The 16570-nt window shown below is 36.7% G+C and overlaps 1 protein-coding gene across 3 annotated transcripts in view; it reads right to left on the reverse strand.

The window, feature by feature from the left end:
* Positions 1-16570, reverse strand: part of MAGI3 (membrane associated guanylate kinase, WW and PDZ domain containing 3) — a 273333-nt gene that overhangs the window by 47599 nt on the left and 209164 nt on the right. For all 3 annotated transcript variants that reach the window (XM_012466610.2, XM_012466611.2, XM_012466612.2), the window contains exons 7-9: positions 14854-14911; positions 10025-10119; positions 4059-4247 (exon numbers count right to left, since the gene is read on the reverse strand). In XM_012466610.2, the coding sequence (XP_012322033.2) occupies positions 4059-4247; positions 10025-10119; positions 14854-14911 (342 nt within the window). The remainder of the gene's footprint in view (positions 1-4058; positions 4248-10024; positions 10120-14853; positions 14912-16570) is intronic.

Below are 16570 nucleotides of genomic sequence, written 5' to 3' on the forward strand. Positions count from 1 at the left end.
TTAGAGGATAGATGGTTGCAGAGGCAGAGGAAGCTGGCAGATAGAAGTCCATACTACTCATCTCCCTGCCCCCACAGAAACACCAAATTTTAACAACTAACTACACACAACAAGCACCATTACAAGAGACAAAGAACAAGTGAGCAAACACAGTGCCTGGTTTGCACTTCATATCACTGAAAGAGACACTGAAGAGGTTAGCAAAGAGAGTTTGGAATTGCCAGTGCTATCTCTCCCTCATCCTCCCTGCAGCGATGTGAGAATCTGTACACTTGGGAGAGGGTGAGCACAGTGACTGTGAGGACTTGCATTGAACTCAGTGCTGCCCTATCACAGTGGAAAGCAGAACCAGGCTGTACTCAGTTGACACATGCCAACAAAGGGAGCATTTAGGCCGGCCCTAGCCAGAGAGGAATTGTCCATCCCACTGTTAGAGACTCAGTTCCAGCAAGCCTCACCACTGTGGGCTGGAGTGCTCTGGGGCCCTGAGTGAACATCAGGGGCAGTCTGGGCCACAAGGACTGCAATGCTTAGGCAAGTCCTAGTACTGAGCTGGGATCAGAGCCACTGCAACCTATGAGACACCAGCCAGGGCAGCGAAGGGAGTGCTTATGCCACCTCTCCCTAACCTCCTAGCAGCAACCACCTGGTATAGAGAAATCTGTTCTTGGGAAAGGGACAGCACAGTGGCTGAGGGACTTTTCATTGAACTCGGTGCTGCCCTGTCACAGCAGAGATCTGGCAGGTTTCATCACCTGCCTACTCAAGAACCCCTAAGCCCTGAATAACCAACAGCAATAGCTGGGTAATTAATATACCACGGGCACTGGGCTCTGAGATATGCTGGCTTCAGGTGTGACCCAGCACATTCCCTACTGTGGTGACTATGATGAAAGACTGCTGCTTGAGAAAAGGAGGGGGAAAGGTAAAGGTGACTCTGTCTTGCAGCTTAGGTACCAGGTCAGCCACAGTAGGTAGAGCAGAGCAAGAAGCAGGCTCTCAGAGTCCCTGAATTTAGGCCTTAAGCTCTTGGTCAGCATTTCTGGACATGGCCTGGATCAGAAGAGAGCCCACTGCCCTGAAGACTGAGTCTCAGGCCTGGCAGCACTCATCACAAGCTGCCTAAAGAACACTGGTGCTTTAGGTGAACATTAGTAGTGGCCTGGCAACACTCCCACACCCCCACATGGGCCAGTGGTGGTGGCCTCAGGGTGAGGTTCCTCTGCCTGTGGAAAGTGAAGAATGGGAAGAATTCTCTATTGTGATCTGAATGCCAGCTTAGCCACAGTTGAATAGAATACCAGGTAAATTTGTAAGGTTTCAGACTTCAATCCATGGCTCCCAGACAGCATCTCTGAACCCACCCAGGGTTTGGGGAAAATCGTCATCCTGAAGAGAGGAATGCACCTGGTTGGCTTTGCCACCTGCTCATCATAGGGCCCCGGGGCCTTGAGGGAATTTAGGTGGCAGCCAGGTAGTGGTTTCAGCAGGCTGTGGGCAAGATCCAGTGCTGTGCTGGTTTCATGTCTCACCCAAGTGCAGTCCCAGTGGTGGTGGCCACAGTGATATTTATGTCCCCCAAACCCCAGTTCCAGGAGGCTTGGCACAGAGAAAGAGAGAGAGAGAGAGAGAGAGAGAGAGAGAGAGAGAGAGAGAGAGAGAGAGAGAGAAACACCACTGACTTTGTTTGTTTAGAAGAATGTAAGGGAAAAGAACAAGAGTCTGCCTGTTAATCCAGATAATTCTTCTGGATCATATCCAAGAATACCAAGGTGGTACCTATATGAGTCTACAAGAATCACAGTGTTATTGGGTTTGGGACCCAAGTCCCTTCAAATGCCTGGAAGTCCTTTCCAACAAGGATGGGCACAAACAAGCCCAGCCTGCAAAGACTACAATAAATGCCTAACTCTTCAATGCCCAGACACCAACAAACATCTACAAGCACAGAGACCATCCAGGAAAACATGACCTCCCCAAATGAACTAAATAAGGCACCAGGGACCAATCCTGGAGAAACACAGACATACGACCTTTCAGAAAGAAAATTCAAAATAGTTGTTTTGAGAAAAAAAAAAAGAAAGAAAAGAAAAAATCAAGATAACAGAGAGAAGAAATTCAGATTCCTGTCACATAAATTTAAGAGACTGAAATAATTAAAAAGAATCAAACAGAAATCAAGAGTTGAAAAACACAACTGACATACTAAACAATGCATCAGAGTCTCTTAACAGCAGAATCAATCAAGCAGAAGAAAAAAATAGTGAGCTTAAAGACAGCCTATTTGAAAATACAGTCAGAGGAGATTAAAAAAAAGCATAAAAAACAATAAAGCACACCTACAGTATCTAGAAAATAGCCTCAAAAGGGCAATTTTTTTTTTTTTTTTTTTTTTTTTCAAAAGGGCAATTCTAAGAGTTATTGGCCCAAAAGAGGAGGTACAGAAAAGGATGAGGTAAAAAGTTTATTCAAAGGGATATTATCAGAGAACTTCCCAAACCTAGAAATAGATACCAATATTCAAGCACATGAAGGTTACAGAGAACCAAGCAGATTTAACCCAAAGAAGACTACTTCAAGGCATTTAAAAATAAAACTCCCAAAGGTCAAAGATAAAGAAAAGATCCTAAAAGCAGCAAGAGAAAACAAATAAATAACATACAAAGGAGCGCCAATATGTCTAACAGCAGACTTTTCAGTGGAAATCTTACGGGCCAGGACAGAGTGGCGTGACATATTTAAAGTGCTGAAGGAAAAACCTTTTACCCTATAATAGTATATCTGGCTAAAATATCCTTTAAGCATGAAGGAGAAATAAAGACCTTTCAGACAACGAAAGCTAAGGGATTTCATGAATACTAGATCTGTCCTACAAGAAATGCTAAAGGGGGTTCTTCAATATGAAAGAGATGGACATTAATGAACAATAAGAAATCATCTGAAGGTACAAAACTCACTGGTAATAGAACACAGAAAACACAGAATATTAAACCGTAATTGTGGGGTGCAGGAGACTTCAACATCCCACTTTCAGCACTGGACAGATCTTCCAGACAGTAAATCAACAAGGAAACATCAGAACTAATCTGCACTATAGACAAAATGGACCTAATAGATATTTATAGAACATTTCATCCAATGGCTGCAGAATATATATTCTCTTCAGCACAGCATGATTCTCAAGGATAGATCATAAGTTAGGTCACAGAAGAAGTCTTAAAACATTCCAAAAAATTAAAATTATATCATGTATTATCTCTGACTGCAATGGAATAAAATCAGAAATTAATAACAAGGGAAATTTTGGAAACTATCCAAAGACATGGAAATTAAACAATACATTCCTGAATTACCAGTGAGTCAATAAAGGAATTAAGAAGGAAATTGGAAAAATTTCTTGAAACAAATAATACTGGAAACAATACACACCAAAACCTATGGGATATAGCAAAAGCAGTACTAAGAGGGAAATTTATAGCTATAATTGTCTATATATATACATATATATATACACACACACACATACACACACACACACACATACATATATATAAAGAAAAACTTCAAATAAATAACCTAATGATCCATCTTAACTAGAAAAGAGCAAACCAAACTCCAGATTAATAGAAGAAAATCAATAATAAAATAAGAGTAGAAATAAATGAATTTGAAATGAAGAAAACAACACAAAAGATCAATGAAACAAAAAGTTGTTTTAAAAAGATAAAACTAATAAACCTTAGACTAACAGAAAAAAAGAGGGAAGATTCAAATAAATAAAATCAAAGACGAAACAGGATACTCCATTTTCTATGTTGTGGTTATTACTTATTGCATGCCTGTATCAAAGTGTAATAGCTCATGTATTTCATAAATATATATACCTACTTTGTACGCACACAACATTTTTAAAATTAGAGGATAAGCTATTTTAATCCTGAAATCTCTCTCTTTAGTTTTATAATTTAATTCTCTCTCTTTATGTATATAAAATCTCTTCACTATAATTTTTGTTACAGTATCACTACTCTTCGAATAATTATAAAAAAATTTGTTACCTGGTGCAATTTTCCCATCCTGAGCTGCGGGACCATCTTTCAGCACATTTTTCACTTGTAGGAACTCATCAGGTCTATCTCCACCAATAATGGTAAAACCAAATCCCATTGTGCTTTTTTTCAGTGATGCTCGAACAAGGACACCTTTAAGTTGGGATGGATCTCTTGTGAAGTGTGATTTTTCCATATCTGTGTCAAAATGAGAAGTGGGTGTGAGAACAAAAATAATTACAATGAATATAGCACTCAAAGTCAATCTTTTATATGACTTTTTAATGTCATTCTCAAGTAAAAGCACCTACTTTATCTCTTCCTCATTGCCTGGTCTGCACTTACTTTCAACTAGGAGTCCATTATATGAAGTCAAAATGATACAACCTTTAGTACTCAGTTCCTGAAAGTTTGAATACTATTCAATTGTACTATAAAATACAGTAGATGCTTAACAAATGAATTCAAATGAATAAGAATCTACTGAATTTTATATGCAAAGCACTATGCCAGAAAGATGAAATCAAATGTCACAAACTTATGAGAGAGAGTATATTGAGAATTTTCATAGTTCGCAGCTCAGGCTTTCTGCAGTCCTTAATTTATAACTGACAAAAGGAGTGAATCTTTGTACTATCAGTAAATAGCTTCATATTTCTATCCCTTTCACTCATGTTCAGTGGATAATTTAGGAAGAAAATTACACAGTTCTTTTAAAAGGTCCATTTTTAAGGGTTAGATGATCCTAGTGATTCACATATGCAAATAACAGCTTCCTTCCAGAACCTCTTCTCTCCTCTTCTCTACCATGGCTGCCATTAGCGAAGTGACAAAAACTGAGAGAATCAAATTGTACAGAATTATAATTTACAAAGTATTAAATTAACTGTGAAAAATGATTTTAGGTGTTCTGCCATAATCTATTTTTAACAAATTTATTGAGATATAATTCACATACCACAAATTTCAGCCATTTCAAGTGTACAATTCAATGTCATGCAACTATTGGCATAATCTAATTTTAGAACATTTTCTTCCCTCCTCAAAGGAAATCCCCATGCCCATTAGCAATCACTAGCCAATTTCTCCCCAACCCATGTCCACATCCTAGGCTTAGGAAACCAAAAATCTACTATCCATGTATAGACTTGCCCAATATAGGCATTTCATATAAACAGAATCATACAGTATGTGGGTTTTTTAATGATTTCTTTCAATTGACAGTGTTTTTGAGGTTCATCTGTACTGTAGCATATATATCGGTACTTCATTGCTCTTTATTATTAGTATGTAATAAATATTAAATATGTACTTACTAAATAAATAAATATAAAATATTTTTATTATATTATTGCCAAATAACATCTCAGTGTATGGATAAACATCATATTTTGTTTATCCATTCATTAGTTGATGGACATTTGGGGACATTTCCACTTTTTGGCTATTATGTATAATGTTGATATAAACACATACAAGTTTTTGTGTGGACATATTTTCATTCATCTTGGGTATACACTGTGAGTGGAATTCCAGCAGTTACTATAAATATATGGTAATTATGTTTAACATTTCGATGAACTTCCAAACTTTTCTAAAGCAGCCATGCCATTTTACATTTCCACAGGCAACATAGGAGGGCCTCAATTTCTCCACATCCTTGCCAACAGCTGTACGGTCTGTCCTTTTGGTTGTACTCATTCTTGCGGACATGGAGTGGTATCTCATTGTGGTTTTGTTGTACATTTCCCTATTAACTTGAATTAATAATGGTAGCTTATTTCATACTAGTATCACGTCCAGAGTTACTTAGGTGTATCTGCTGCTGCCCCTCTTAGCAGAGTGTTCTAAGAGGTATGTATTAAAGCTTTTCATCAGAAAAAAGAGCAATTCTTGGTGTTGCTCTATACGGTTATGCAGATTGTGCAATATGTAAATAGTTTCCTCAAGAGGTAGGCCTGCCCTGGCAATAGTGACAATGGCAAGTTTGGAGTGGAAAGTAGGAGCTACCTTATTTGATATGTAATGCCCAGATTTGCCTTTATTTGCAAAAATCACTTGATACAAACAAATGAAAAATCCAGCTATTTTGGGCTTCTCAAAGTAGAGAAGTGGACTCCAGACAGCAGTGCAATGATCATAGTGATTGCCATTTTGTGAGGCCAGAAGATGGACAGTCAGCCTACTTATGGTGACACCTCTGTTGCATTGCTGAGCTCTTGTTGAGCTTCTGACATTCAAAGTAGCAACCAGTCTCTGAACAAAATATTACTTTTAAAAATTATTTAATTGACGTGTGCAATACCCATTCGATTAAGACTGTGTCTACTAGTGTTGCCTACCTGACTGTAGATAAGAATATTTCACTAATGACTGAGTACTCGGACAGGTACTTGATGATAATATGAAATGCAACTTTTTCATTTTTATGCCAAACATTGAGATTCTGGTTAGCTATCCCATGCCCTAATCTCCAGGAATACTAGAATAAGATTGGCTTCTGAGAGGAAAACTTGAAAACTGGCATACAATAGATGACAACCAAGTTGTACAAAAAATAAAGAGGAAGGAAAAGTTGTGGTTCATATCTAATTTTAGAAAGTATTAATAAAACAGCTAAAGTCTTATCAAAATTAAACATGTGTGGTGGCTCACACCAGTAATCCCAGCACTTTGGGAAGTTGCGGCAGGCAGATCACAAGGTCAAGAGATCAAGGCCATCCTGGCCAACATGCAAAAATTAGTTGGGCATGGTGGCATGCGCCTGTAGTCCCAGCTACTTAGAAGGCTGAGGTAAGAACTGCTTGAAACCGGGAGGTGGAAGTTGCAGTGAGCCAAGATCATGCCACTGCACTTCAGCCTGGTGGAAGAGTGAGACTCCGTCTCAAAAAAAATAAATAAATAAAATAAAAAATAAACATAGAAAAGTGAAAATCATAAAGGCACAAAGAAGATGTCTTTGAGATCAACATTCCCAACTTTAAATCCAAGATTTGTGATTCAGTTGAGTGATCCTGGGTATGTTGTTGAAACCTTGTAAGCCTCAGTTGTCTTGTCTATAAAATGGGGATAATTGTACCTAAAATTCATGGGATTGTTACAGAGATTAAACTATGTAATGCATAGAAAACAGAGGAAGCACTGCTTGAGAAATGCTAAGTGTGCAATAAATGTAGATAAGCAAAACTCTTATATACTGTCCAAAGAAGGAGGTTCCCTGGTTCACACATTTGAGGGCTTCTGACTCTGTGAAAAGGATAACCTTGAGATAGATGCATCAGACAATTTTAACTTGATGCCACCAAAGCCTCTGAATGGGGATAATAATATTAGTAACCTTGCAGAGCTATTTTGAGACTTAAATGAGATGATTATACAAAGTATCCAATTCTATATTTGACTCAATATCTCAATAGATGGTAGCTGTTATTCCTTAAGAACTAGCATAACTCCAATAACATCAAGGAAGCCTTTCTTGCCCTTCCACATTCAGATTTAATTTCTCTCTTTTGTCTACCAGTATTGTTTATGTCTCTATTATCATACTATACTAAAATTATGTGTGTAATTCCCTGGCTAAGTTGGGAGCTCCTGAAAGACAGGTGTTAAGTATTTGTTTGCTTGTTTTTCCTATTTTTTTTTTTTTTGTTGTTGAGACAGGGTCTCATTCTGTCACCCAGGCTGGAATGCAGCGGTGTGATCACTGCTCACTGCAGCCTCAACCTCCTGGGCTAAGGTGATCCTCCCACCTCAGCCTCCTGAGTAGCTGGGAATACAGGTATGTGCCACCACACCAGGCTAGATTTTTGTATTTTTTGTAGAGATGGAGTTTTGCCATTGTTGTCTAGGCTGGTCTCAAACTCTTGGGTTCAAACAATCCATTCGTCTTGGACTCCCAAAAGTGCTGGGATTACAGGTGTGAACCACTATACCTGGCCGGGTGTTGAGTGTTTACTCTTCTTTTAACCCCTAGCTCATAGGAGAGTGCCTGGGTATCTAAATCAATAAAATATATGGTACCTAATTCAGGGAACTTAGAGTTTAGTAAGGGAGAGAAGATCTCCCTTGAAATGTGCCATGAATTCAGGGACTATGTTATAATACAAATAACTCTGAATTTAAAGTCAGTAAAATTTGGTTCAAATTCTGATTTGACACTCACTGTTATTCTAAGCAAGAAGCTTAATGTTTATTAAAGTCTCCATTTCCTTATGTATAAATTAGGGATTCATGATGCTCTCCATTTCCTTATGTATAAATTAGGGATTCATGTCTTCTGTCTATAATCTTTCATGGTCAAAGCTATGAAAATAGTTGGTTATACTCATTGTCTCCACTTCTTCACCTCCCATACCCTTTTCATTCTATTGCAATTTTACTTCACTTTCTACTTGTTCTTGTTAGATTGACTAACAACCTCCCTATTGTCAAATCCAACATATATTTTTCAGTCTTCAACTTCCTTAACTTTCCAGCAACATGTGACATACTCAACCTCTTCTCATGGGCGTCTACCCCTACAACCTCATCTTTTGTTACTACCCTACAAATACCCTATGATGTAACCACGCTTACCTGCCTTCTGGCCTTTCAGCACACCATTTCATGGTTCTATGATTTCAAACATTCTGTTCCTTTTACTTGGTATGCTTTCTTGAGCCTTTAAAATTTTTGTTTGCCTGCTTTAACTTTTCCTCACTTTTCAAGACCCAATTTGTATCTCTTCTGCTTTGAAATTTCTCCTGCCCCTTTGACATTCTCTACCAAAGTAGAGTTGGTATTCCCTTCTTTATGCTACCACTGTACGTACCTTGTACACCTCTATTAATAACAATGAAAGCTATCATTTATTAGTCAACATGTGCTTAATATCATTGTAGGCACTTTACATCTGTTAATTTACATACTCATAACCACCTTAAGAGGTGGGCACCATTATTATTCCTATTTTATATATGAGGAAATAGGGGCATTTAGAGATTTAGGAAACTTACCCAAGGTTACACAGCTGGGATTCAAACCTGTTCCTCAGCCTACACATACAACTACTATTCTAGGATGGCATGTATCTCCATATATTATAACCATCGGTTTCCTATATTAGACTGTGAACTCTTGAGGGCAAACCCTGTCTTACTCGTAGTAATTTTTGTACCTAGTTCCTAGCAAAGCGCTGGGCATATAGTCAGTGCTCAACAGTACTTGTTATCAAAATGTTTGCTGAACAAAATGCAAAGCTTTAGGAGGAGGAGTATGTTTTTGAAGAGTAACTATAAGAAAGAACTGTTCCTCTCATGGGCAACAGAAGTGGAGAATCTACTGGATTATTACAATATGACCATATATACCTCTGATTATTAACGACAAATGAGGGCTAGAAAAGGGATGGGGGGGATAAGTAGAATGTAAGAACTTCCTGAGCAGTGTTTTCAGAATACACATGACTAGGCTCATCAAAATGTCTGAATCTATATTTTTTAAAAATGCTTCCTAAATGAGTCTGATATTAATAATACCTACCATCCCACTTGAGACTCAATGATGTAGGTAAATCATTTGGTATATTTATTACTTATTAATATTGGTTAATGAAGAATCCTCAATGGTTAAGATACCATACTTAAGCAATTAACTTGGGAAAAGCTAACGAGGAACTAAAGATCTAATATTGGCCTCGCCTTAAACACATAAGGAAACATTCCAGTCTTCAAAACAAAATCTCAGATTCATAAAGAAGCTAACCAAATCCCTTCTCCCAACAACTTCATGCTTTTTATATACTGGTGAGAAAAATCTCAGTATTCTCATAATGTTCAGATGTTTAAGATTATTCATATCTTTACAGTAACAAGAATTAGACATTCTTTGTCTGGTGTCAAAGCCCTAGCCATAAAAAGTTCCAGCTCACTTTTATTAACTCAGCATACAAATTTCACAAGTTATTCTTAGAAGGAAAGATTGAGAATAATGTTTACCTGGTTTTGAAGACCCAATTTCGGCCTGTCCTAACTGCTTTTTCCTTTTGGCTTCTTCCACTGGATTTTCAAACTGGGTTTTCTGGTTAAGGTGACTGTAGAATGTAGAAAAATACACATTTCAGTTTAAAATAAAACAGTAACATATTCTTAAATAGTCTATCATACCATTTCATCACCATAGATTAGGGGACAAATATATCTCTTTAGGCTATGGAACATGGAGAAACTGACAGATGATAGCAGAGAGGCTTTCTGTTGGCTAAATAAAGTCCTGCAGAAGACACCAAGCTATAAAGTTTTTGATTATATATTTATTATAGCTTCTTCATAAACCTACACAATATAGCCAATAATGGTTTTCAAAACTATAGTAGACACTCTCTTATCTGATGCAATCAGAAGTACTGGTTCTTGGTAATTTAATTTTTTTAGAAAAAGGCAGTTAATGATAGAAGGGTTTTAATTTTAGTTTCACCAAAATGAAGCAAACTGTAAAGACACTTTCAAAGAAATTTGTGTACAGAATCCTTTTAAAATTATATTGTTATTACTTTTCCACTGACTCACCTCTATACATTCAGCAGCAACTGAGAAAATGACTGGCTTTTATCAATTATATTATAGAATAACTATTTCACATTTGAATTTCTTCATAAATATATCATAATTAACTGAATAATTATAACATAAGTTCAACTGGCATTTACGATTTGGGAACATTCACTACTGACTCTTGGAATGCATATAACTCTGTGAGAGAAAGCAGAAAGCCTGGAGAGATCAGCAGCTAGGAGGTTAGCCAAAACTATTCAACACGCTATGGGCAACAGTATGTTTTACAAAAGAGATAGAGCACTGTTCTTCTGGCAAGCCAGTTAAGTGGAAGTTGGTTAAGAAAACGACTGCTGTAAAAAAGATGTTTAGGACCACAAGTAGGTCTAATTCAGAAGCAATGGAAATCGTATTCTAGCATTTCCATAGTACAAATATATTTCAGCATATGCTACAGTTTTCCAGTAAAATCCACTTTAATAAGAAGTGACATGAGTGAACACCAAGAATTAAATAACAAATCATGAGAATTTCATAATATGATTGTCTTTAAGTAGGCTGAATATTACAAAAACTACATATAAATAGTTACACAAGTTGAAAATTTACTATTTATTTATTTATTTGAGACAGGTTCTTGTTCTGTCACCCAGGCTGGAATGCAATGGTCCCATCACAGCTCACTGCAGCCTCGACCTCTCAGTCTCAAGCGATATTCCCACCTTAGACTCCTGAGTAGCTGCGACCACAGGTGTGTGCCAGCATGCTCAGCTAATTAAAAAATGTTTTTTTTGTAGAGATGGGGTCTCACTATGTTGCCCACACTGGAGCTTTGCCATTTGTGAACATTAAGGGTGGTGATGGAGAAATGGGCAGCAGGGACTAAAATAAAAATTTTAAAATTTAAAATACCACCTTCAAAAAAAGGAATGTTAGCTTTCTCCATGTCATTTAGGCTACTAGTGCATATTAGTTCCACAACAGATGTGGTTACTTATTAAATAGTTTAAGAGCTCTAAATATGGACATTCTTTGGGTTCTGATTTCACTAACACTCAAGTATGCTTCTACTTCATAATAGGAGGATGAGAACACTGTCCACTGAATTAACTGTTTAACTCTGTAAAAATAAAAATCTTAGGAACTACTTAAAAATTTATATAGGTATTGATATTTTACATACTCTTTTGAAAAACAACTAAAAATTGACACTCAGAAAATGATAAACCTGTTTAGAAAGAACTTTGGCTCACTTTCACTTCAATGCCATTGGCTAGAATGACTCACTTTGCCACCCAAGCATTAGAATATAAAAAGTAGTAATTTGTATCTATACTCTTTTTAATGTGTGGGAGAAGAGAGTACAAGTATGCTAATGAGTAATCTTTTTCCTGAAAATCTGACAAAAGAATATAAGATTTAGTGAAGGAAGTTTGTGCTTTCATTATCTTAGACTATCTAGACTAAAATGCCACCCGAAAAAAAAAAAAAAGTGAAAATAGTGTCCTTTTCATTTAGTTACTTATACCCACACTATTATTAAGATATAACAAATTCTGTTTTCCATATAACTAGCTATGGAAAATAAGAGAGGAGAACATTATAGATTAACAGAAAGAAATAAAGATAGCAAACAAGAATAATTAAATATTAATACATAATTTGGCACATTATCTGTATTAAGATTTTATATCTAATATCTGGATTTAAAAATTTATCCCAACAAAATATTCTTTCATAAAGAGTTTTAGATGGCTGGGCATGGTGGCTCACACCTGTGATCCCAACACTTTGGGAGGCTGAGGTGGGTGGATCACTTGAGGTCAGGAGTTCAAGAACAGTCTGGCCAACATGATGAAACCCCATCTCTACTAAAAATACAAAATTAGAGGGGTGTGGTGGTGCATGCCTATAATCCCAGCTACTCCCAGAGGCTGAGGTATGAGAATCACTTGAACCCAAGAGGCAGAGGTTGCAGTGAGCCAATATCGTGCTGCTGAACTCTAGCCTGGGTGACAAGAGCAAAATTCCATCTCAAAAAAAAAAAAGGAGTTTTAGTTGTGAAAGCAAGAGTATATTTTGTCTTTGTCACCTAGGTGCATCAAGGCATTTAATGCTCATTACCCTGATGTAATCACTATATATTATATGTACTGAAATATGCACCCCCAAATGTCTATTATATATTAATTTTAAAAAGACATGTAATGTAATACAATCAAGACAACATTTCTAAATATATGAGCATATTTATAGCCTATGCATATTTATGTTTATTATAGCCTATTTAGATTTATATTTATGCATATTATAAGCATATTACATTTTTGGAACAATTTTATTTTAAAAAATAAATTCTTCCATTTCAGAATCCCATCCTCTAAAATAAATACAAAGAAAAACTACCATTGCAGTTGGTGTTACTACTGTAAGTCTCCTGCCAAGAGCAATCATTGTGCCATCTGGTTTGACAAAATAAGAGAGCCAAAGAGTAGCCATTCAGTAACAGCTTTTTATCTCCATCAGTAAACTCACTACAGATTACTATGGTTGAGATTCAAAACCTAACTAATCTGGGAATCAAGCCACATTCCATTGCTCAGCAGACTCCATGCTAATGTGCATCTTGAGTACAGTCTGCTCCTTCTTAATCTAATACAAAACCCTCCTATAAAATGAGCTCATTCGGGGAATAATCATCCAAAATCATGTCGCTGCTGCTGCTGCTTCTAATTCAGGCTATTTCATGTACCTCCCTGACAACTAGGAGCAAGTCGCTTCAGGATTTGCCTAAAGTTGCTTCAACATTATATCCTTGCATAATGGGGACCAGATCATTCAGCTCAAGGTTTTATAACAGGCAAATGACTTTCACCTTTTGACCATGTATTCAAATTCACTTGGAATGGATAATAAAGAGAATGAGAATCATTATCTCAGAAAGGTTCAGCAGTGTCAATGGCAAGTAATAGTTGATTAGAGTCCAATTTAAATAGACTAAACTTTGAGGGGAAGAAAAAAATCCTGCAAAACCTTTTCTGTTGCCCCCAAATATTCTTTTGACATGAAAATGGTTGTTTCTTTAACAAAATATGACTTCAGAAAAAAAAAATAAGGGAGCTGCTGTATACTTTTTATATCACAGTATCAGGAAGATATTAAATAACACAATGGAAACAAAATTAGCATAGCTTTCAAAGGAACCAAGATATTGAAATTTTGATATACTTAAGTGTCAATCTAATTGAGTCATTTCTTTAGGAGACATTTAATTTTAAGACGTTATTCCAAAAATCCCTCTAACCACAGTGACCCAAGTAACAATCTGCACAAAAGAATAAAGACTACAGTTCCAACAGGAATCAGAGAGCTTATGTTAGGGATAATTACCAGGAAATGGCATCGGTTTATGCCTATTAAGTGTTGAAACATTAAGAAACAATCATAAAATTACAGATTTTTGTGTTTGTTACTTTTTCAGGTAGTAATAACATTTTATCTTTGCTACCTATGCAGCAGGTTTAGACTCCTAGTCTCCAGGTAAATAGTAGTGCTTCTGATACAATTATTTGCCTGGTGCTAGACACTTGAGGTCAAATTCAATGTTTAGCATCTGGAAAGAAAGCAATCTCAATGGTCATAACAATGTAGCAATTAGTTAAAAAAAAGAGAAGGAAAAATTAGACATTGACATTAGCTTAATTTCTCTGGCTAACACAGCCAGGTGTCTGGCACTTCTCTCTAATATATATTTAAGTTTAAATTTAACCATAACAGCTGCGTAAGAAGCAACTTTTATCCCTAAATCGAATATTAAGTTTTCCTTGAATAACTCCTTAAAAGAGAGCACATCTTTAGCTGTATACTTCAAAACTCTAGATAATTATAATACCCTAAAGTTCTTCTACTGCTTTCAGAAGCATACAGTGGTAGTGTTGGAAATGACCTTGATAATTCATCCTGTCCACTGCCCTCATTTCAGTTTTCTATCAAATGACTTTCTCTTTAGAAGCTGTAGTGGTAACAATAGCATCTCCAGCTATTAATCCTCTAGGCAACTTCCCCTTATTCTCTATATTTAGAAATTCAAAGCCAACTTCTGGGAAGCCCAAGGTCAATGAAGTAAATGCTCACTGACCCTACCTTTTCATTCCCCTAGTTGAAAACCTCAACAGCTGGATGACAGAAGCATAAAGTGCTGGATCTAGTATTCCCTAAAGCTGTAGGCTGAAAGAAAAAATTTGGGAGAATATTAACTGAGGTAACAAACTTACTCAACATAGTATGTCCCATACTGAGGGTCCTCTATTTTCTCCCAGCCATAAGGAAGCTCTGTAAATAAAGAAAATTGAGTGAATTGCCAGATTCAAAACTGACAGAAAAGAATTCACCAGTGAGTGAATGTATTATTTCATTACACTAATATTTGGGAGTCAGAAAGCTGAGGACGTGCTTTCAAGAAACAAACACAATTTAAGTCTGAGTGGCTTCCTCACCAGTCAGTGAAAATTTCAGCAAGCAATTAGGTGCCCAGAACAGAATATGGCATTAAACAAAAAGGTGTTTATATGAACCACAAGCCATAAAAATGCTAATTAAAAAAATCACTCTATATTTCTTTCATTTAAAAACTTTGATCATGCTGACATGAGACACACTTACCCTGTAGTCCAATACAAGAAGCAAGTGCCTGTTAAATTTTTTTACTATTATACACAGTTATTTTATTTTATTTTTTTTAGGAGTCTTGCTGTTGCCAGGCTGGAGTACAGTGGCGCAATCTCTGCTCACTACAACCTCCGCCACCTGGGTTCCAACGAGTCTCCTGCCTCACCCTCCCAAGTAGCTGGGACTACAAGTGAGCGCCACCACGTCCAGATATTTTTTGTATTTTTAGTAGAGACAGGGTTTCACCATGTTGGCCAGGATGGTCTCAATCTCTTGACCTTGTGACCCGCCCGCCTCAGCCTCCCAAATTGCCGGGATTTCAGGCATGAGCAACCATGCCCGGCCTATACGTAGTCATTTTTGATGTTTTGTTCTGACCCACTTCTCCTTAAAGGAAAGCTAGCCTTGGACTTTTGACATTTCAAGTGCGCAATCTAGATTTGCTTAAAACCTACAAAAGTACAGTACCTGCTTTCTCTTGGTGAACAGGATCTGAGTATCTGAAGGAATACTAACTACCACAGTGCTTTGTGTAATCTGTATTTGTGAATGATAACAAATAAATATCTTACATAGCATTCTTATATATTACTTATTCTTGTAAAGAAGTAAACCAAGAAAACATAACCAGAAATACCGAAGGTAGTTGAATTTCTGAAAGTTAAAAAAAATCTCTAGCCTTTTCAATGTGAACTGACGTGAGCTTTTCAATGTGAATGTGAATCTTTTCTCCCACTTTGTCTTGTAAACTTAAGGTTTCTGAAGAACCATCTTACTAGTAAAACATGGATTAAGTTGGGAGGAATGTTCCTAGCAAGTGGTTCTAGTCCTATCCATTTTATGTAGCAGTTGAGCAAAAAAGAATGTTAAAAGTCCACAGTTTTACACTATGATGTCCCATACTTTTATTTTCAATTTCTCTTAAGAATGCTTTTTCTATGCTGAAATGCACACACACACACAAAGTACATTGGACAGCAAACAGGTTTAGAAAGCATCACAAGACTTATTAGTTTTATATCATTTAGCCTCAGTTATGACATATCAACTTTGTAAGTAAAAATTCCATTATAATAAACTTGACAAGCTATACTGTTTTACTCTAATAAAAATTATTATTCTGCATTCATAATATAAGAAAAGAACAGATGACTAGCCTCCTGGTGAAAACCTCTGAATTACCCCTACCCTTTTCTGCATCATACTTTTCCGCATATATATTGATTGGTGGTTTCAGAGTTTGATGAGTTTTTGTGTTTTTCCTTTGAAGGACCTGGTTGAAATGCCTGAGGTGGAAAAGATGAGAATAGATGAACTATTCAA

The sequence above is a fragment of the Aotus nancymaae genome, unplaced genomic scaffold (assembly GCF_030222135.1).
Source record: "Aotus nancymaae isolate 86718 unplaced genomic scaffold, 86718_ANA_hifiasm-v0.15.2.pri h1tg000007l, whole genome shotgun sequence".
NCBI lineage: Eukaryota > Metazoa > Chordata > Mammalia > Primates > Aotidae > Aotus > Aotus nancymaae.